The 23,851-nt window shown below is 38.3% G+C and overlaps 1 protein-coding gene across 1 annotated transcript in view; it reads left to right on the plus strand.

Moving 5' to 3' along the window:
* The window catches only part of SLC9A9 (solute carrier family 9 member A9), a gene marked incomplete at its 3' end in the record, with an annotated part of 228,259 nt that overhangs the window by 46,975 nt on the left and 157,433 nt on the right, over positions 1-23,851 (plus strand). Inside the window, exons 5-6 of the mRNA XM_083364697.1 lie at positions 5,139-5,254; positions 10,486-10,591. Coding sequence (XP_083220823.1) covers positions 5,139-5,254; positions 10,486-10,591 — 222 coding nt within the window. The remainder of the gene's footprint in view (positions 1-5,138; positions 5,255-10,485; positions 10,592-23,851) is intronic.

Raw genomic sequence — 23,851 nt, forward strand, 5'->3', positions numbered from 1 at the left:
GTAATTTATTTTACAGCTTCATTTACTTTTTCTTTATTCTTCCTCTATGGAAGCCTTTCAAAATGCATTATTAATTGATTGAGCATAGTTGTAGTCCAAATTAAGTTCACTAGCTCTGATTAATTTCATAAGGTTATTCATTGGTCTGTATGGATGTTTTCTAAAAGTTCATTTAGTTAATGTGTATATAACTGGCTCCTTTGAAAAATGTGTGGAAGCAGTATGAGTAGCTAAGGTAAGCTTTGATAACTTGATTTAAAATTCAAATGATTTGGAGTAAGATGAAAAATTCAGCAACGTCAAGTTTTGAACTGTCTAGGATTGATAGTGTTTCATGTTTCGTTTGTCTTGGTAATTACGAGATTTCAGTAATTATTCAGTGACTAATTACTGAACATATTCTTCATAGCAGTTCTTCAGATTTTATCTTATGCTGTAATAAAATCTCTAATGTAAATTGAACCCACCATGTTCTTCATTTTAGATTTCCTTCATTGACAGGTTAACTTCAAATGCAGTAAGCAGAAATCTACTTTCACCTAGTGTGAATTGATTTTCATACTTTTATCTAAAATGCAACAAAACCTCATAATGAATACTGAACAAATTAAGCCAAATAATGTTTAATGTAAAAATATAGCTGTTTCATACAAACTGTTTAGAAAAGTCTGTCCCTGTTGCCAGAAAATATGTAAGAACTGAGTACAGTATCAGCATCCTGATATCATATCCATCTCTCTCCACTCATTCTTCTTATCACTCATTCATTCAAATCAAGGCCTAAAAAGGAGATATAATTCTGTTAGTTTTCAGTAAATTTTTCTGCATGATCCTAGAACATTTTATTAGAAAGCTGTGGTATGCTTCCCATTCTGTGGGTTATCAGATAACTATTAGAAGATAGCAAAGAATTCTCTGTCATCTAATGGTCATCCAGATTTTTGCAATGTAGACCTAGTAGTTCTATACTTTTTAGAGCAGGGGTGTCAAATTGCCGGCCTGTGGGCCAGTTTCATCATGCAGAGGCTGTGCTCACCCCAGCTCCGGCAATGCAAAAAAAGTCGCAATACGTCATGACATGTCATGTGACACGGGGAGTTTGACGGGGGAGTTTGACATGGGAACTTTTAGAGTATTTCCCTCACTGCAATCAAGATGATGAAAGCAAGAACCTAACCAGGTTGAAGCCATTATATTAAGAACAAAGCACAGTGGGTCAGCTTACAGGATATTTAAAGCACTGGTGGCCTGCATTCACAATATCTGAACAGATAAATTACTCATAACAAATTAAGGGCTTTGCGGGAGCTTGCTCAACGGCTCATGAATAAAGGGATTGCCTTTTGGCAAGTACAATTTTAAAAAGCTTAATTATCTTTTTGCCAAATAAAGCTATTAATATAGGTTCATGATAGGCAACAGGGTACTTATCCATAAGGAAAATGTAATAAAAAAATTCCTCTCTTATTGCCCACAAGTGTCTTAAATCTCAGAGACATATAAGGTACAGAGATGATAATATCTTGAGTTGCATTCAGAGGCTGACTGTGGGTCAATATAGTTCTTGGATTAGATGAATTATATGGACAAAATTAGGTCTACCCGTGGGTATCCAAGCAGCTGCACTTTGAACAACTTTAAGCTACTACATATGCTTCAAGGCAACCTCATGGAGAGCAAATTGCAATAATACAATCATCAGCTGACAAGGAGTTGAGTGACTGTGCACTGAGCCAGGAAAGGATTAACAGTTACACCAAATGGATAAAAGCTGTCCTAATCAAGCAGGAGCAACCCAAAATTTCAAATCAACTGTGGTACAGGGAATATTCCATTCAGCAATATCATTCACAGCCACTCCAACTTACCGCAATAGTAAAATATTCCTTTCTTTAAAATAAATGAATAAATAGGCAGCTGACATGGCTTTGAATTCCATGAAGAACATGGAGACATGCTTAAAAAATTAAAAAGATAGATTATTGCAACAAAATAGTTTGCTTGGAAGTCTGTCTACTTGCCCAAGAAAAAAAACCCCAAATGGTTATACTACTATACTACACCCTGTGATGACAGGAAGTGATCTCAATTTGCTTTCTGGTAAATATGTCTTTTTACAAGATACCCCAAATATAACAACCATTTTATGGATGGAAAAGTAACCCACTTAGTCACAGCTTTTTTGTGACACACTCTTTAAATTCTAAATATACCTAATGGTCTGAGTTTGCTTGTCCTTGTTGTACAGAATGAGCAAATATCCTATTCCTATATTGCCTCAATTTTATTGTGTTACATTGGCTCTGTTCTGAGATAACAAATATTTCATTATATTTGAGTGTATGTTTTCACATAGTATCAATTGTAAAGGAGCTTTAGGCTATAAGATAATCATGTCTAGGAACAGAAAAGCCTGAGGGCATCTAATAAGAGCAAGATACTATATCGGGTTAGAAAATATACTGAGCTACTGAGATGTGCATTAAAATTATCAAAGCACAAAACCCTGTTTAATACAATTTTAGTACAACTAAATCAATTAATGTTTTAGCACAATTACAAGAAGAAGACACGATTTAACAATGGTGAATGCCTCTCCTTGACATTCAATCAATACATAGATTCAGGTATCTGGAAAAGGAGAATTCAATGTGGCTGAACTCTACATAGAACAGACCAACATCTAAACCAGGGTTGTCAAACTGTTGGCCTGCAGGCCAGTTTCATCATACCCAGGCTGCACCCACCCCATTGCCGGCAATGCAAAAAGAGTCGCAATACATCGTGACACATCATGTGACGTGGTGAGTTTGACACCCGTGATCTAAACAAAGATGTCAACTCAATTTAAATGTCTTCTTTGCAATTTGAAATGAATACCAATATCAATACTATCTTCAACTGTGAGAATTCAGCTGCTGGTTTCATTTGGTACTGCACCCTTACACACTAAATTTCATTTGTTATTAAACACAGTGAAGTAAGTAAAGATGCCTCAGCTTTCTCTTAGCCAGTACCGAGAATTTATACAACTGAGTATAATGTATGATTCCACGGGTTGTCTGAAGTCAGGCAGTCTGGGTAATTAAATCATAATTGAGAAAATAATCTGTTAAGTATACTGTGCAGTACATCAATCATTTTGCTGGTAATTTGTTTCCATGTAGATTTAACAGGGGGTGAAGGAATATATATGATTGATGTCTGTTAATTGTACTGATCTTAATGAAAGAATGAATAATTCTATTTGCTGGAGACAGGATTATCCCTAAAGATTTTTTTAAAAATCATGATGGTGTCTACAAGCATACAATCAAATCCACTTCCCTATTCAATGTGTGAAACAACTCACATTAAAAAGAAGCAGAATTCAAGGTATATACTGGGTTCTCTAAGTGTATGCAAGGCTTAAGGCAACCATATTAAGTCTTAGATGTCCCAGGGGAATGCAGAGTCTAAAATCTGGGCCCTATCTTACTCTAAGGGCTTTGAGTACCACAGAATGGATGATGACACTGTGCTCTTACACCCTTATTCTAACTATACAATTTCAAAATATTTTCCATTTCATTCAACATAATTACTTAATTTATTCTAGTTGGTAGATAACCAGCTGAGGGTTGGTGATAGGATTCAGCACAGTAACATCACCCACTAAGAGCAGGATTGGATAAGCCATCTCCATTTTCTAGAGGGGGGCAGTCTCAGGACTCTAAGAAAGAATGGACTAGGGATGGAAATAATGAAACTGGTGGCAACACAACAAAGCATGCTGCCATGATAGGTCCTTTGGAGCACAAGCCCTGGCAATGTAGGAGTACTTGTTATGGCCAGGTCCTATAAAATTGCTTAGGATACAACAGAAAAAATTTAAGTGCAAGGCATTTATATTTACCAGAAAGAAAATAACTTTTATGGGGTTTAAATATACTCAGAAAGTGATAACACAGGAGAAAATAATGTTAATATTACATCAATCAAATAACATAACTGCAGAAATTTTCTATTAGTGTTAAAAGCACTTTCTCTTCCATCCTTCCTTTCCATCTTTCTGAAATTGTCAGGATTGATATATAATGCTCAGCACTGACTTGGTTGACTGTTCTCAGAAATAATTAATAGATATCTTTTTAGTGCCTTGCTGTAACCTTTTATAACTTGTACTTGTACTATTAGTATAAATAAATCAATAAAACCTGAAAATCTGCTAAACAAACCCTTTAGTGCAGCAGCCCCCAACCTTTTGGGCACCAGGGACCAGTTCCTTGGAGAGAGGTTATTCTGCAGACCAGAGGGGGCGTGGTTTCATGTTCTGCCTCCATCCCGCAGATGGGGCTTTGCTTGTTTGTGTGGACCAGTTTCTGGCATGCTGCAGCCCATTGCTGGTCCATGGACCGGGGTTGGGGGCCCTTGCTTTAGTGACATCAGATGTCACCAACACAGCACCTCATGTTCTGCTAGTCCTGTGAAAGGTCTGTAAGTTTGGACAAACTGATCTCTTCTTCAGTTTGCTTCAGATCATTCTCAAAAATAAGTGTCTAAATATATCATCTAAGTGAGGAAAGTGATAATAGTGAAAAAATATTTGTTTGGGGCTTCCTTTATTTCCCAAATGTCTACAAAAATTTGATCCAATATTTCAGGACTAAGAGCCTTGGTGGAGCAGTGGGCTAATGCCTCCTTAAGTAACACCAGCTGCCTGCAATTAGTGCAGGTTCGAGTCCCACCAGGCTCAAGGTTGACTCAGCCTTCAATCCTTCTGAGGTAGGTAAAATGAGGACCCAGATTGTTGGGGGCAATTAAGCTGACTTTGTAATAATGCCACTTTTGGGGGGGCGAAAGCCCTAATAAGCAGGCATATACATAGAATGAAGGCTATTGCTAAGCACATTTGATTTGTGCTTAAATTGTAAGCCGCCCTGAGTCTTCGGAGAAGGGCGGGATATAAATAGGATTAAAAAAATAAAAAAATAAAAAAATATAAGTAGACTGACAAAGTCAATGACAGCAAAAACTGTATTGATAAAAATTTAATAAGTAGCACTTCATACTTTAATGAGAAGTCTGTGTAAAGATGAACATTAAACATGTCTTAATTGTTCTCAATAGCCTTTTCTTCTTCTTTTCCAATCCTGCAGGTTGATAATGTATGGCTTTGTAAAGGCTCTGGTGCATGTCAATCAGCTGAACTCGGGCGATTTTCACTTTACTGACTGTTTATTATTCGGTTCTTTCATGTCTGCTACAGATCCAGGTAATAATATATAAGATTGCATTAGAATTTTGGTCCACTATAATCTTCCATTTGATTGAATAGGAATATTGATCTAGCAATTCTTTGTCATTTTAAATGTATGCTAAGCTAATCAGGGATTTAGTTAATCAGTTCCCATTTTTCGATTGGTACCTCCTAGACTGTTATTGTAAGAAATCAGAAATTGGAAAATTATATCCATGTTTCAGGGTTCTTATTTATTTGAAACAAGTCAATTTTTATCTCTTCCTAAATATTACTGAACAATAGAATGAATGCTTTAATGCTTTAATACAATTAAACATTACCAGTGGTTCCCTTGGTGAAGTAATGGCACTCTGGTAATGTGGCAAGATATTTCTTGATCTAACAACACTGTAAATGGTGTGCTCTTTGTGAGTACAAACTTTGAGGCATGTATTTGTATAGAAAATATTTATCAGGTATGGAAGTCTAGATTCCATATTTACTTTGTCCAGCTTCTTCAATAAGGTGTCTGTGTTTATAGAGTTAAACGTTGTGCTAACATATATGAAATATGTAAACAAGTATTTACCATCTTTGGAAATTCAGTAATAGGATGGTATAGAATGAAGTGGTTATCTATTGTGGGCACCCAGGTCTGAACCCAGCCTGTTCTTCCACTATTATGTTCTCAGTCACGCAATCCTTTATTTTTCTGAAGAAATGTTTTGCATACATCCTACCTTGATAATCTATCTTAAATGTCTGTGGTTTTTAGGATATTCCTTGTCTTTTTTTTTGTATATGGAAATTCTGATGGAGAGGAATTTCTATTTATGTAAACAGCCCTGCCAATAGTGGAATCTGTCTTCACTATGTACCTTGTAGGGTTTCATGACTGAATAATGTATTTGAATTCAATAGTCATCATCATGGATGATCCTGCTTGGAATTTGCAAATAAGTTGGTATAAAAATCCTCAAGAACTGAAGAAAGGATTAAATTCCTAATAGGAGATGGCTGCCTACTTGTTAGATAACTGTTGACTATTTGCTGTTTCATGAGCTTGGATATAGTTGTGTTGCAGAATGTGTGCAGTGTCTCTTCCCCCTTTTTGTCATAATGATTAATGATATCCTGGAGCTTTTCTCTATACTTTATATAGGTTGAGGGTTCCAATAGGGCAGCACAGGACTGTTACATTGGAAACTAGAGTGTAGGGGTAAAATAAAATGGGCTGGTACTTAAAACAGATAAAAAGAAAAGTATTGGAAGAACTCCTTACAGCATTTGTTGTCTGATGCCATCTTAGCTCCTCTTATGATACTTAATTTATATTCATCTGTTCTGGCATATTTTTAACAGGCAGAAAAATAAATTGTCTAGATAAATATTGAGAATGGGCATTGTTAGGGCTGAAAAGGAATAAGGCATTAAAATACATGGTACTTTATGCATAGCGCTTTGAATAAAATGTATGTGAAGAAATAATAGAAGAGTTTTTGATACATTGACCTCACACTTCAATAAACAAAAGAAATTGCTGTTAAGAATTCCAAAATAAACCAAGGGGGAAAGGTGATGAATCTAAAGCAGGTGGCTGATGTAAAATTTAACCTTTAAAATTTGTTTTTTCTGTCATAAATCATTTTTCAAAATTGTTGGTCTTTACAACATTTCCACTAAATACACCACCTCTTTTTAATATTTTAAAATAAAATAAACAATCAATCTCTTTTTGGGGGGCTCTCATCAGCAGCGTTCACCCATGACTCAGATGTCAAATATATAGGAAAATGTTGATTCATGGTTCCAACCTAAGCTATGAAGGTATGTAGCAGCTGGAGAAAGAGTGGGAAAGAGAATCTTGGCAATTGCACTGCAGCTTCTCAGGGGGGACACAACATATTTCAGAAGGAAGCCCAAAATAAGATTGTTCTGAACTATATGGAAGAAGGATGAAAAAAGTTCAGAGTAACTGCACTGTTTTCTCCCAAGCTATAATTAGCTATTATAACTACCTTCTCAACAACCTTCCCTCCCCTCAAAAGAAGAAGTTGGTAGTTGTCAAAACAATTGGGTCCAATTTGAGGAGGGGTTGCACTGCCTCTTTCCCTTCCCTCAGAGATTACAGATACCATGGCATGGACTCAACTATGAGGTCCCATCCTTGGCTGCTTTTAAGATCCAGAAGGATCTAGATCTAGTAAACAACCGGCAGCACAGAGTACCTTTTCTACTTTCTCTAACATTAATTATTCTCCTACCTGTATTCTGTTAGATCAGTTGCTACCTTTAAGAAACATCATTCTTGGAGTACTAAACTAAAAACACTTAGTTTTCACTTTTTCCTCCTTGAAATACAAAGTTTAGAAAAAATATTTGCATCTGGAAAGGTTTGCTGAAGCAGAACTGTTTTAAAACCACAGGAACCTTCTTGCCTTCATTTAGGCGGGTGTTCCAAATGCTCTTTTTTATTTGGTGTTTCTATGGTTACAGCTGTAGAGCAGTAGTTTGTTCCTTTCTTGCAGTTGTTTATTTCTAAGTCATACAAAATAGCTGAAAAATATTTGGTAAGTTGTAGAGGATGGAGGAAAAAAACAAACAGCACGATAATTAAAATGCTTAAGTGAAGAAATCCTTTCTTCAGTTAAGCCTTGAGTGGGATGGCTGATTAGCAAAGCCAGGAATCTATAATTATAGTTTGAACTTGTTATTTTTAGTATTCAGGTTTTCAGTATGGCTGGTTCAGTTGGGAAGCTTTTTATTCCCATTAGTCATTGAATTGAGCATGTTGAGCATGACTAATTATTCTCTCTCTCTCTCCTGTAGATTAATAAATCAATCCCTCTATAAATTCCATTAATTTCAGTCATTATTAGTATCACAGTTTGGTGCAAGGCCATACTATTCTTTTCCCTTTTTATCCTCCTGCTGTACATGACCGTTGAAAGTATTGCAAGGAAGCAATAGGAAGCATTTTCCAGGTTTCACCAAAAGAAATCTCTTGCCCCTAGAGCAGATTTCAGCAACATGGTGCGTATCGGACCCTCTGCATCCCTAGACATTTTCATGACCCCAAAAAAGGTATTTGCCTCATCTTACCTTTTTTAAAAAAAGAATGAAGCAAATGAAGAAACCCAGGCAGGGTATATTCAACCTTTCCATTATTCATTATTAGCCATCTATCTAAGTCAGTTATACCAAATCCACATTCGCCCATTATACATATCCCAGATGCCTAGACAGACAGGAGAGTTCATAGTGAGTCTAAAATCCAAACCTTAAGGGTAGAGGGAGGAAGAAATTTATGTGGCCTTGCCATTCTCCTCAGTGTTTCTCTTGCTGGTAGGAAAACAATGGGCAGGAGCACAGCAGGAAAATGTTGCAAACTAGTAAAGCTGCAGATACAGATGGCATAAAACTGGACAAATAATATAATATTATTATGATTGCTTAAGTGCGCATTATTCAAAATGCATGCGAAAACAGGATTTGTGTCCGGTACTTAAAATAAATGGTTACAGGTAGTCCACAACTTACAACCACAATTAATGACCAAGTGATGTGGTTATTAAACAAAGCTTCACATTACCATAACCGATTAAAACCTTTCTTGCTGTGATCATTAAGCAAATCACCAGTGTCATTAAGGAAGACATCACATGATCATGATTTGCAACCTCACTGGCTGGCTTCTAAGAAGCTAAGTCAATGGGAAAGCTGGCAAGGAAGGTTGCCAATCATGATCATGTGAAGTCTCACTTAATGACCATGATGATTTAGTTAACAATGATGATAAAAAGGTCATAAAATCAGGTCATGTAATGCTTTGCTTAATGATCATACCACTTAACAAATTTTCTTGTCCCAATTGTGGTTGCAATAGAGGACTACCTATATTGTACCCTTAAACAAAAGGTAAAGAAACAAAGGTGATAACAAAAGAGAAAAACTTTGTGGGACGATGATTTTGTTAAGTGTACTTAAGAATGAGGTTGCCAGAATTCTGACTGAAAGGACAGAGGAAGTAACAACCACCACAATGTCCTGCAGCTTTATGCATGTAGAACATAGTTTTCATCAGTCACTGAGAAATATATGAAATGAAAAATATTGTTTGTTGTGCATTTGTGCATTTAGAGAATGCACATCAGAAAGTGAATTATAGAACATTTTGTGTAAATATGAAATTAATATTGGTTGGTGAATGTGACAGTAGAGTTTCCAATAGAAATAAAGCATGTGAGAATAAATGGGAAGCTCAGTGAACAGTTCAATACTGACCAAGGATTATGATAAAGAAGCATGATGTCCTCTTGGTTGTTTAATATAATTAGGGTAAATGTATAAGAGATGCTAATGGTGACATTAGAAATGTGTGAGCTCTGAATCTGAATGAGTTGCAGCAAATATTGGAATATATGATGCAGTATGGAATATAGAACTAAAAAATAATGTATCCAAGACCAAGGCAGTTATGTTTGACAGGGAAATGGACTAAGCTGTTGCAAATTACATATAAATAACAAAAATTAGAGTGAGCCATTGAACTTGTATGTCTTGGTAGAATGTTCATTAAATATGAAAAACAAAGGATAGGGAAATTTTAAGGTATATAAATACTGTTAGAAAGAGAATAGGTAGAATGCTTCTATAAGCACAACAAAGAGTAAAAAGATGGGGGAAAAACGTGGCCATGTATTGCTTCTGTTTTATCCAGATAAAAGTTGGGTAAGTCACAAGAAGCATAAGCATACCTTGAATTCAGAAGAAATTATATATATAATAAAACAAAAAGAGATACAGTCAATAATAAATTGGTGCTGAAGGCATGTGAATTGAATATAAAAGAGACCAGTAAAAAAGGAATACGCTGAGTTAATTTGGTTACATAGAATAAATGAGAATCAAATTGCAAACCAAATATAGTAAGTAATAGTGAATAGAGTAAAAGAAAGATGGAGAAAGTAATGGTCAAGATAGAGTTGATGAAATCCTCAGAAGAAACTGAAGTTAAAAGATCAGAAAAGAAATGTATAAAGCAATTATATGGACACAAGGTAAACAACAATTGTTTGCAAAAATGAAGATATAAAGTGGTGTAGTGATTTGTGTTGGTATAAACTAGATTTAGCTGCATTTCTTTTTCCTATCTTATACACTTAATATTGTTTACCTCAAAAAGACATGATATGTATGGCCTTTAATTCATTTAGTCAAAAGAAATCTGAGCATAACGTATTTTCTTTTTTTATTTCTTCTAGTGACAGTCCTAGCTATTTTTCATGAGCTTCATGTTGATACAGATCTTTATACTCTCCTTTTTGGAGAAAGTGTCCTTAATGATGCTGTGGCTATAGTTCTCACACAGTAAGTGCAAAATCTCTTTTGTTAAAGTAAGTCAGTAATGGATGTTCCTTACTATTTCTGAATTATGCTTTTCTTATACATATAACAAGAGAAATTTCAATTGTTGCTAAATATTACTTATATGTTAACATTCACTTGTTGGTGCCTTTAAAGTAATACTTTTATTTTAATTCTTATTACCTCATTAAACCTTTAAGATAAATGAAGCTGCACCGATTCATAAGTGGCTCTGCACTGAGATTTCCATGGAGTACCTACAAAATAGGAGGCATTGTTTTATTTTAAATCATAAGTAGGTGCACACCTACTCATGCCTTAAGACCCATTAAACTAATTGTGAAATCCACTGGTGAAATCTACTTCACCATGAGAAATTAATGCATCAGAATGAATGAGGCTAAATAAACTTGATTCTTCCTGGCTGAATATTATCTTGTATACTTTAAAGCACATTCACACATCGGTTTAAAAAATTACCAAGCTTTTATACATATTATAAAATTATACAATCATTCTTCATAGTCATCATAGTTTACACAGTGGGCTAAACTATGATATGATTTATTGGGCTTTGCTTTAGTGTGTTATCTGTCAATTTTTATTTTGTTTGTGTAAACAAACTATGGGTAGAAGTCATGTATAATCGCAGCCATAGCATGTATCTGTGTATTATTGCACACGTTTTTTAAAATATTTAGATAACAATGTTATAACATTGCAACAGAAAATAAAGGTTTCATGTTGACAGTTTTATTTGGTATATGAATAAATGCTGACTAGAAGGTGATCTCCAGATATCTTGTTCTTATGGAATGTTTTTTCCCCTTCTACAGGACAGAGGGATGGGATGGTGGCTGTATTAACATAATCACACAGATTACACAATTACATACTTGTATCACATTGTATCATGTATTTACATAAAATTATGAAAGTAAATTATTTGCATCATTGGTGTGGTGATATCTTACACATATTTTGAAATTATCATAGCTTCTACCAGATAGCTGTGCTTCTATATATAGGGCATGTGAAGTACTGTTTCCCCAGTGGCCAGGTTTTTATTGATAAAAGAAGAACAGAAAGATATGAGATCTCATATTTTTTGTGTGTGTTTTCCCTTCATTATAGTTTTTAAAAGAATAGTGAGCAGTACAGTTTGTTATAAATGGCTGGCAATGTGGATTTCAATTCTGGCCTCCTAATAATTCTTTGAACATAGCAATATGCACTATTTTTCAATGAATAACTTTGTATGAACTAAATTAAATTAAGAGAGCGTTTCAGTTTTTATTCATGTTTGTCTGTCCGCCTTGGTGTCGAAGCTTCTATGATCAGAGACTTCTATTCACAATGAATAAGTGTGAATCAAGATGACTTTCAGTCCAGCCTTATGATTCATCTGATGTTTATCTCTCTATGTATTGTCATCTAAATTACATTACCTTAGTTCAGAAAAGTGATTCCATACATTCTTTTAATATATTGTGTTAGAAACAGATGGCATCATATAATGCTACATAAATTTTACTTGGTTTACCATACATTTCCTAGTCTTTGTAGGTGACTAAGAATATTTTGGAAAAAAATATGAAGCTGACAAAACTGAAAATAACATTTAAATGTTTTTATAAATATAACTCAGGAATCACATATGCATCCAGATGTCAAACATCTTTACTCGGATGTTTAGATGTCTTCTAACTCAGTAAGCCATCAACATAATTAATATATTTAAACACTTTAAAAGCTCTTGATTTCTTAAGAAAGGTCAAAATAAAATGTCATTCTCTAATGCTGTAGTTCAAGGGCCATAAAAAATAAGACCACTGCAGTAGATTGCATGAAATACTCCTAAGTGTTATTTGAAACTTCCCTAAAAATGGTTTGTCGCACATTTAAAATATTTTATATCTTAGTATTCTGTATTATTTTAACAATATTTATCATAAATGCTCAAATTAATCCTACTTTTATATTAATACTTTTGCCATGTGTAGTAATCTATGAATTCCTAATTTTATACATAGTATAACAATTCAGATTTTCTGACATACATTTTGCCTCTTCCATTCATAATTAAACCATGCAACTTGGTTCCATAAGATCAGATCTCCTTCTTTAAGTATTGATACATTCTTCACCATTATCTTACCATTATCTTTCGTTGTTCTGTTTTATCATCAGGTATTGATTTTCATTGCTGATCATATTTAGGTGAATGAAGTTTTTGCTTATTGCTTTTTAATAATATAGAGAAAAGTAGACTAGATTATCAACGTTAACCATAAGTGCAATGCCCCTTTAAGTCAAAGTATACTCATAATATTCTATAGTGTGCAAAATAGGGTTTTTAATTTAGAAACTGACATACAAATTGGAGGTGCAGGCTGGAATTCATACTCAGATTTGGGGTTGTTTTGTATTTGATTGTTGTCAGCCTTCTTGAGTCTTATTTTGAGGGGGGAAATAAATTTAATATACAAACAAATAGATGTACAATAGATATTTGTATATCTAACATACAAATAAAAGAAAAGTGCATGGAGAAAAATCTGGTAATTGAAGCAACTCATATTTTTGTGTGGCCCGGAACCTAGAATTTGCTTACATTCACATTTTGCATTTTGGTTATATTGTAATCCTATTACAACAATAAGGCTTAACAAAGAAATTCTCTTACAGAAATAGGGAAATTCCTATATAATTTATACTGAACTGAACAACAGACCTTGAATTTCAATTTTCACAGGTAACTATAGGCAGGGCAATTATATTAATGGTTCTATTTGACATGGAAAAAATTGCCTACATAAGAACCAAAATAGCAAAAATAAGGCTTCTGATGGATTCTAAGATGAATAGATAAATAGAAAGGAAATAATATATACTACAAAAACAAACTTATTTGTTTTTACTTTGCTTTGTCTTGATTTGATGTTAGTCTTGTCTGTGGAGAATTTTAACTATAGGTTTTGTTAAAAAAACGAGCTATTTTTGTAATGTTAAGCATCAGGCTTTACTAATAATATAATTATTTCAAAAACCATATTCAAATAATACTCATCTGTACATCCTGTTCAGTTGGGAGAGGATTATCCTTCAATATTTAAGTTAATAAGTTGAATGAAAAAGAAGGAAGAAATGTTGATCATCTTTTAAGCTGAGGAAAAATTGGGTGTAATAATTAATACACTAGAAGACAAATAAAATTCAAAATAATATTGTGAGGTTGAAAAAAGATGAAAGGGGGAATAAATTTAAATTTAATAAAGAAAAATACATTTTTCCCTGAAGTAATCAATACAATGTCATTGTTCCGATAGATAAAACCCATCAAAAGAACTTCAAGGCAAGATTCTTCCTTAAAGAACTTTTTATTCAGGAGACAAAGTATCGGCATTATATAGTTGAACCCAAAAACTAAGTTCCCTTCCCCAAGATACAAAGTAACAAAGTGCAATTTCCACCTCCAATAAGCTGTCATAAATCACATTCTCCAATTAGCCTAAAATGCAGATTTCCTCCCCAGGTCCCCAGCCCACCAAAACATTATCAGCTTGTCCTTGGGTTCCCACAAAGCAGAGTTATTATTATGGCTAGCTGATCTTGAGCTTTCATCCCAACCCCCTCCTTACTGCACCTAATTTCTAAATACCAGAAAAAGGATGTTAAAGAGAAAGAGGAAATGGCTGCATTTTCATCAGTTTTCAGCACAGGAACATCCAATGTTAGCAACATTGACACACCAAATGTAAAAATATGGGATGAGTAATTCTTGGTTACTAATGGTATTTACAAACTAAGTATGATGAAACTATGATATAACACATAAAATAATCTGTTCTCACTTGTTCTGTGGTACAGGTAAAGCAATTTCTAGCAATATTCCTCAGTATGTTTCATAAGCCAAACCTATGCAACCAGAAGGCTAAACAGTTTTGTGTAGCCTGTAGTTTTAAGTGGGGAAGTTGCACTGTATGTTGTAAATTTGTTATCATAAAGATTTGGTATAGCTTTGCTTCTGCAAAATATTGAGATCTTCTTAAAGCATTTTTTATTTTCTTTGACGTTACAGTTTTTGCAGGTTTTCCTGCATAATGACTTTTCTCATTGTACCACTTTTTTTATTCAGTTGTGTCCAGTTTTCAAAGAATGCTTGAGCAAATCCCTGCAGTTTTCTTGGCAAATTTTTTCTAAAGTGGTTTGCCATTGCTTCCTCCCTAGGCCTGACAGAAAGTGACTGGCGCAAGATCTGACTTTGTGTCTAAAGTGGGACTCGAAAGTATGCTCTCCCACTTTCTAGCCTGATGCCTTAACCACTATACCAAATTGACTTTCATTTTACACTACACTTTTACACCCCTACTTGCAGTTTAAATGGCCCTCTTTCTTAAATGGCCAAAACTATAGCTCTTTCACTAGCATAAATTTTCATTTAGACAGTACAGCTTAGAAAATCAAGGCCTTTTTCCTTTTTTTCCCCTATAAGAGCAGGAAATCAGACAATACCATCCAAGTTTACATGCTTCAGTTTGGTCCTCCTCTCTTAAATAATGAATTTTATCTGATCAGATGCTCAAATCAATCAATATTTTATGTTTTATATTTGTTAATTTTAAGGATGAACAAAATCAATTGTTACTTAACCCCTGCTTTAAAAATGTTCACTTACGAGTTTTGGCAAAAAAAAAGGAATGAATTTGCTGTCTACTTAAAACAAATATTTTGTATATCTTAAAAGCATGACAATTTAAATTTTAAAGTCAGATAATCCAAATCAGTAGGAACTTTGCCGCATAACTATCAATAGAATAAAAGTGTTACTTCTTTTGTCAAATCATAATTCCAAGTCACCTTTTAATGTCATAGATGTAATGTTTATGACAGATTTTCCCTTTCCAAATAGACTTCACATTCTGTGAAATGGTGTCTTTCCTACATTCTGATTCTAACCTACCAGTTTTGGTCACCACGATGTAAAAAAGATGTCAAGATTCTAGAAAGGGTACAGAGAAGAGCAACAAAGATGATTGGGGGACTGGAGGCTAAAACATATAGGGAACGGTTGCTGGAATTGGGTATGTGTAGTTTAATGAAGAGAAGGGTGAAGGGTGACATTGATAGCAGTGTTCCAATATCTCAGGGGCTGCCACAAAGAAGAGGGAGTCAAGCTATTCTCCAAAGCACCTGAAAGCAGGACAAGAAGCAATGGATGGAAACTAGTCAAGGAGAGAAGCAACCTAGAACTAAGGAGAAACTTCCTGACAGTTAGAACAATTAACCAGTGGAACAACCTGCCTCCAGAAGTGGTGAATGCTCCAACACTGGAGGTTTTTAAGAAGAGACTGGACAGCCATTTGCCTGAAATGGTATAGGGTTTCCTGCCTGAGCAGGGGGTTGGACTAGATGACCTCCAAGGTCCCTTCCAACTTATTATTATTATTATTATTATTATTATTATTATTATTATTATTATTATTATTATTATTATTACTATTATTATTACTATTATTATTATTATTATTATTATTATTATTATTATTATTATTATTATTATTAAACTGTCAAATTAAAGGACCTTGTAGAATTTTTCACGGACATACTCAATAACCTTTATATCAAGTGGGTGCATTTAAATAGCAAAGATTTATATAGAAGCTAAAACTAATCTCCAGCTGCGAATCTGAAATCAGAATGTATTCTTTCAACTTCTTGCCAATCAAGTGCCAGTATAAATACTTCAAAGCTATAACTCAATGGACAGTTTTTTGATGGTGATTACAGCTAGCTTTTCTAAAAAGTATATAGAGTCAGCAGGGAAGTTTCAGAAGTGTAACTGCCTTGCGAATTCAGAAGAAGCCAAATCTAAGGAATAAAATAGTCTGTACTTTTCAAATGGACCTGATTATCAGACGATCTCCATTGGATAAGTAATTTTTAATTTGTCTTCACTTATCACTTCTCCTGATTTTGTACAAAATCATCCAGGGATCATGTGGTGGCTACCAAAACAAACAGTGAGAAATATTCAAATGTTATGATCCTGCAGGATTCCTTTATTGTGAAACAAATAATGTATAAGAATGGGTTTCTAAAACAATGAGAGCTTTTGATTCAATGGGAGCTTAGAACAGCAGAATAGTGAGAAATGTTTTCCAGTGTTTTCCTTGAAGTACCATATCTATCAACAACCTCCCTGAAGCTACAGGGAGGAAAGAGGATGGGTGAAAATTATCTTTCTTCTTATTGTACAGACAAAAGAACAAAATTGTTATTTAATCTAAAAACATCACTATTTCCTAAGACACAAATGTAAGAACCTCTAAAAGCTAATGAAACCAAAATCATTTTTCTTAAAGATAAAACCATTATATGCAATCTTTGATTCCTTGTGGTACAGGGTTTTTTAAAGAAGACAAGGAATAATGTTATATTTGTTCTCTCTTATTTCTTTCCATGCTGCAAATCCAATATTTCTTCAGAAAGCTACACAATGGATGGCCTCATTCGTCCATCCAACATTTTACAATGTTTCTTTCCTCCTTTTTCTTTTGATGGTATTTCTTTAAGTCATGTCCAGTAGATTCATTCTCTCAGAGTCTCATTCTGTCACACTTTTCCATGCCCAGACCTCATCACAAATCAAATAGATTGTGCTGATTATATTAGACAAATTGATGGACTGAGAGGGAAGCAAGGTTTTTTTATGATATTGTTGTAATTTATTTGCTTTTCCCTTTATAAATTCTTCAAGTAATTTACTTGAAACAACTTAAAATATTTTTTAAAAATAGTAACATAAATAAAAAGTTCTCCTTGCCAGATACATACACAGAGAGAGAGAGAGAGAGAGAGATGAAAGACAGAAGGGATTTGGGGATGGACAACAAGGTCAATTGTGCACTGAACTAGTCAAACAATAATCACTGATTGTTTGGCGTAATCAGTAAATGTCCTGCTGTTTCTCTGTATAGAAACAGATGACATGTAATAACATGCCACAATGGTTACAAATGATATGGACAATGCAATACTAACTTGAATAATGGTTCTTTGTAGTAAGACAGATTTGTATAATGACAGGGTAGTTACTTGGAAGGGTTCTTATTCTTTTCATTACAAGGCAATTCATGTTTCCTTGCTTCTTATTCTGGAGACTTTTGTCCCTTATAAACTGAAGAATAGTAAGCTTTCAAGCAATTATTATTTTACATTTTAAGATATGAGACAAAAGATAGATACAGATTTTGATTACATATATAGTTAGGGCTAATCCTACCTTGGGAGGAAGATGGTAGAGATTAGATTAGATTAGATTAGATTAGATTAGATTAGATTAGATTAGATTAGATTAGATTAGATTTATTGAATTTATATGCCACCCTTCTCCCTAAGGACTCAGGGCAGCTCACAACAAAAAATTTAAGAAACATGGAATACAAAATTTAAAAAAGAATTAAACAGTAAATGTAATAAGATACATGACAATTTAACTCAATAAAAGCCAAATTTAAAAAACATAGTCAGTCCAGACCCGCTTGTTGGAATAACCAAGTCACGGCGGAAAGACTGAAGGTCAGGGGCCGTCCGCAGCTCTGGAGGCAGTTCATTCCAGAGGGTCAGCACGCCCACAGAGAAGGCTCTTCCCCCAGGGGTCGCCAGATGGCATTGCCTGGCCGACGGCACCCTGAGGAGGCCGACTCTGTGGGAGCGAACCAGGCGATGGGAGGTTGACAATGGCAGCAGGTGGTCTCTCAAGTACCCCGGGCCTAAGCCATGTAGGGCTTTAAAGGTTATTACCAGCACGTTGAATCGCACCCGGAGGGTAACTGGAAGCCAATCCTCCGCAGCTCGTGGAGGAGTGGTGTAACATGGGAGTATGGAGATACTCCCATAAGCACCCACGTGGCTGCATTTTGCACCAGCTGAAGCCTCCGGGTGCACTTCAAGGGCAGCCCCATGTAAAGAGCATTGCAGTAATCCAGGCAAGAAGTGATGAGGGCATGGGTAACCATGCATAGGGCATGTCGGTCCAGAAAGGAGCACAACTGGCACACTAGGTGAACCTGTGCAAAGGCCCCCCTGGTCACGGCCGTTAGATGATCTTCCAAATTAAGCCGTGAATCCAGGAGGATACCCAAGTTGCGGGCCCTTTCTGAGGGGGGCAGTGCCTCCCCCCATCAAAAGAGATGGAACTTGTTGAACCATAAGAGATGCCGGCATCCACAGCCACTCAGTCTTAGAGGGGTTAAGCCTGAGCCTGTTCCTTCCCATCCAGACCCGCACCACCTCCAGGCACCGGGACATCATGTCAAGAACATCACTGGGTTGGCTAGCAGTGGAGATGAACAGCTGGGTATCATCCACATATTGGTGATACCTCACCCCAAAGCCACGAATGATCTCACCCAGCGGCTTCATAGATGTTAAACAGGATGTTAAACAGGAGGGGGGAGAGAACCAACCCCTGAGGCACCCCACAAGAGAGGGGCCTCGGGGTAGATTTCTGTCCCCCTGCTGATACAAACTGTATTATATCTGTAAACAGTTAAAGTATATATGTATTAACAAGTTAAACCGTTATACGTTGAGGGAAAACCAAATCTGACAGGAGAACACGCGGGAACTTTGACAGCTGTCAAAGTTCCCCGCACGGCGCAGGCGCAACCACTGACAGCTCGCGGCTGTCAAAACACCGAGCCATGCGGAAGCCTGAACTGTCAAGAACAGACGACGCGGATTGGTCCGGATAGACGCGGCGCCAAAATGGACGTTCCTGATTGGCCCTCACTGACAGCTGCCAGCTATAAAAGCCGGCAAGTTATTCTGTTGTTGCCTTGCTCTAAATAAACCTTTAGTTAAGTAGCCTGTCGTCCCGAGTGGTCCTTCGGCTACTTCACTGGCGACGAAGGTGGGATCGCTCCAGAGCTGAAGTCACGGCCGCGGAAGAGAGTTCCCGGCCAGAGCTGTCACTGGAAGTTTTAACTTCCAACGGAGCGAGACCTAGGACCGGACGACATGGCAAACTTCGGGCGCGTGAGGGAATTCGACACCAGCCATCCCGAAAGATGGCAATCACACCTGGGGCAAGTCGAGGGATTTCTCCTCGTCAGCAAAATCACAGAGCAAAGGCCGCCGCGCTTCTATACATCAGCGGACCCCCAGTCTACGACGCTGCCGTTGGGCTGTTCAGCCCGGTACCCATCACCGAGGTCTCCTACGCGGACCTGGTAGACCAGCTAACGAAGCATTATATGCCAGCCCGATCCGAACTGTACTGGCGGGTACAATTCGCCCAGAAGAAACAACGTCCAGACGAACCCACAAACGATTTCATCGCCGGGGTCCGACACGCCGCGCGGAACTGCCACTTCCCCGACCTAGAAGACCGCATCAGAGACCAGGTGGTGATCGGGTTGAGGGACGAACGCCTACAGAAGAAGCTGACATCCAAAACCGACATGAGCCTGGCGGAGTTGACCAGAGAAATCATGGCCTACGAGTATAATCACAAGAAGAGACCGACTACCACGACCCCAGAGAGCCCAGCGACCGTCTTCCAAGAGAGCGCAACCCTCAGCGACAGCGACGAGTCGGTGGACTTCACCGACGGCGAAGCCCTTCAGCGCAGAATGGAACGCAGACAACCGAGAAGAAGCGACACTTCGGATCGCCGAAGGTCCAGGAATCCCCCTCCGCCACCGCCGTGTTACGAGCAACGGGCCGCCTGCGCCAGCTGCGGGGGCAATCATGCCCGAGGAAACTGCCGGTTCCGAAACGCTAAGTGCCACAATTGTGGGAAGACTGGCCACATCAAACCGGTGTGCCGCAGCAAGGGCCGCGACAACGTCAATGATTTGGAGGCAAATTCCCCAGGTAGGCCAGCTACCCAGGCCAACAGAGGAAAAACGCCAGGGGCCCTGGTAGAAACAATTGACAGGGTAAACAGCCTAAGCTCAAAGGTTAGGATCAGGGTAAAAATTCAGGGGGTGCCCTGCCTCATGGAGGTGGATTCAGGGTCAGCAGTCTCCTTAATTTCATTTGAAACATATCAGGAGATCTGTCAACAAGGCAAGGGAAAAATTCCTCTGAGGCAAACCCAGGTTCACCTAGCAGACTTCCAGAAAACCCCTATTCCTCTGGCAGGGAGGGCTAAGGTTACAGTAGAGTACAAATCATTCAAGGGTCCCCTAGAAGTTCTGGTAACGCCCGGGAATCGCACCAACCTGATAGGGCTGAACTGGTTCGGGCCGTTAGGGATCGCCATAACGGGGGTAAATACTGTACAATCACCCAGTCTCGAAGCCGTTTGCAACAAGTATGCAGACGTCTTCGATGGCACACTAGGAAAATACACCGGTCCCCCCATCTCTTTACAATTAAACCCAGCAATCCAACCCATAAAGATAAGAGCTAGGAGAGTGCCCTTTGCCCTTAAAGAAAAAATTGAAAAGGAACTAGAGCGCCTCATAGGGCTCGGGGTGCTTGAACCTATGGAGGGGGGAAGCTGGGAGACCCCAATAGTCACCCCGGTTAAACCTAACGGGGAAATAAGATTATGCGCAGACTATAAGGCGACCCTCAACCTAGCTCTCAGCCCCCATGCTTACCCGGTGCCAGGGGTAAGGGACGTTTTTGCTTCCATCCGCTCCGGCGCCATTTTTGCTAAACTTGATCTCACGCAGGCGTATTTGCAACTGCCTGTCACAAATGACACCGCGGAAGCCCAGACAATTGTCACCCACCGCGGTGCCTTTAAAGTAAAAAGGCTACAATTCGGCATATCGGCAGCCCCGGGTATCTTCCAGGGTATCATGGAGAAAACCCTGAAAGGAATACCCGGGGTCTGCCCCTATTTCGACGATGTTCTCATCGCCGGAGAAAATGAAGCAAATTTAGCTGACAGACTGTCAGCTGTGCTGAGCCGGCTTAGAGAAGCCGGCCTCAAACTTAAGCGGGAAAAGTGCTCCATTGGAGTCACATCCACAGAGTTCCTAGGGTACAAAATAGACGGCCAAGGTATCCACCCCACCACAGACAAACTAAGGGCTATTCAAACAGCACCAAGCCCAAGGAATAAACAAGAACTCCAAGCCTTTTTAGGATTATTAAACTTTTATCATGCCTTCCTTCCCCACAAAGCCACTATCGCAGAGCCTCTGCATAGACTCCTGGATAAGGGAACTGCCTGGTCCTGGACCAAAATACATGAAAATAGCTTCCAATCATTAAAAAAGATTATTTGCAATAGTTCAACGATCACCCTTTTCCGAGAAGATACACCAATATGCATCGCTTGCGACGCATCTCCCTATGGAATTGGGGCAGTATTAAGTCATGTATACAAGGACGGCACCCAAAGACCCATAGCCTTTTATTCACGCACTCTGTCAAAAGCAGAAAGGAATTACGCGCAAATAGACAGAGAAGCCCTAGCAATAGTCGCAGGGGTTAAAAAATTTCATGACTACCTTTATGGGAGACCCTTTACTATATACACAGATCACAAACCCCTATTAGGGATATTCACTTGGAATAAAATAACACCTCAGATTCTCTCACCGAGAATACTACGGTGGTCCACATTCTTATCAGCCTATTCTTATCAGTTAATCCATAAACCAGGAAAGGAATTAGGACACGCAGACTGCCTCAGCAGACTGCCAATTCAAAGCAAGGATCCAGACCCAGCCCCAGCTGGAATGATCCTAGCAATTTCGCAACTTCCAGACTGTCCCCTCTCTGCTAAGATGATAGCAAACAACTCAGCTAAGGACAAAATACTCAGCAGAATTCTCAGGTGGGCCACAACAGGGTGGCCAGCACAAAACCCACACCCCCAATTCCAGCCATACTTCAACAGGAAAAACGAAATATCTTCACATAGGGGATGCCTGCTATGGGGAAATCGGGTCATAATACCAAATAAGAACACAAATCAAACGTTAGACATCTTACACGAAGGACACCCTGGCATTGTCAAGATGAAAGCTATGGCCAGAAGTTATGTTTGGTGGCCTGGCATAGATAAGGAAATAGAAAAATATGTGGGAGGGTACTACACCTGTCAAGCAACCCGGAACGAACCACCCCAGGCACCAATTCACAAATGGGAAACGACAAAAAACCCATGGTCACGCATACATTTAGATTTTGCAGGACCTATCCAGGGATAGAGTTTCCTAATTGTAGTGGACAGTTATTCTAAATGGTTAGAAGTCACCCCCCTTAGGAAAACAACATCAGGAGCCACTATACAAGCCCTAAGGAAAATATTCGCCACACACGGCCTCCCAGACACCATAGTTTCAGACAATGGCCCTCAATTCACCTCTCGTGAATTTCAGATGTTCGCTATGAAGAATTGTATTAGGCTGGTCACGTCTGCACCCTTCCACCCATCGACAAACGGGATGGCTGAAATTATGGTACGTTCCACAAAAGAAGCTTTAAAAAAATTCGTCAAGGGGAACTGGCAGCGACAACTCAGCCAATTCCTAATGTCACAACACGCAACTCCATGCACAACAACGGGCAAATCACCAGCAGAACTAAGATGGGGGAGGAGGCTGATAACGCGGCTGGACAGACTACATCCGGACACATACCTGGAAGAAAACGAGCAAACCCCCCCCAACCGCACACTCAACCCAGGGCAAATGATATGGGCACGATCATACACAGATAAAAACAAATGGGTCCAAGGAACAGTGCTAAAACAAACAGGACCCATTTCTTATCTAATATCCACACAAACTCACGGCAACCTACGCCGCCATATCGACCAACTCAGACCCAGACAACCACCACACACCCCAGAACCCCAACCCAAGGAACTCAACCTGCAACCCCCTCCAGAAATACTACCGCTGCCAAACCAAGAGGAAGAGGGGCAAAGAGACGCACCACCAGCAGAACCAGACATCGCCCCACTTCCACGGCGTTCCAACAGGAACCGAAGGGCCCCCGCCTACCTAAAGGACTACCAGTGGGCAGGTTCCAACGACCAAGAGGGAGGAAACGCTCCATGGGAGGGGTAAGGGGTGTATTATATCTGTAAACAGTTAAAGTATATATGTATTAACAAGTTAAACCGTTATACGTTGAGGGAAAACCAAATCTGACAGGAGAACACGTGGGAACTTTGACAGCTGTCAAAGTTCCCCGCACGGCGCAGGCGCAACCACTGACAGCTCGCGGATGTCAAAACACCGAGCCATGCGGAAGCGTGAACTGTCAAGAACAGACGACGCGGAT

The sequence above is a fragment of the Vipera ursinii genome (assembly GCF_947247035.1).
Source record: "Vipera ursinii genome assembly, chromosome: 5".
Classification (NCBI taxonomy): domain Eukaryota; kingdom Metazoa; phylum Chordata; class Lepidosauria; order Squamata; family Viperidae; genus Vipera; species Vipera ursinii.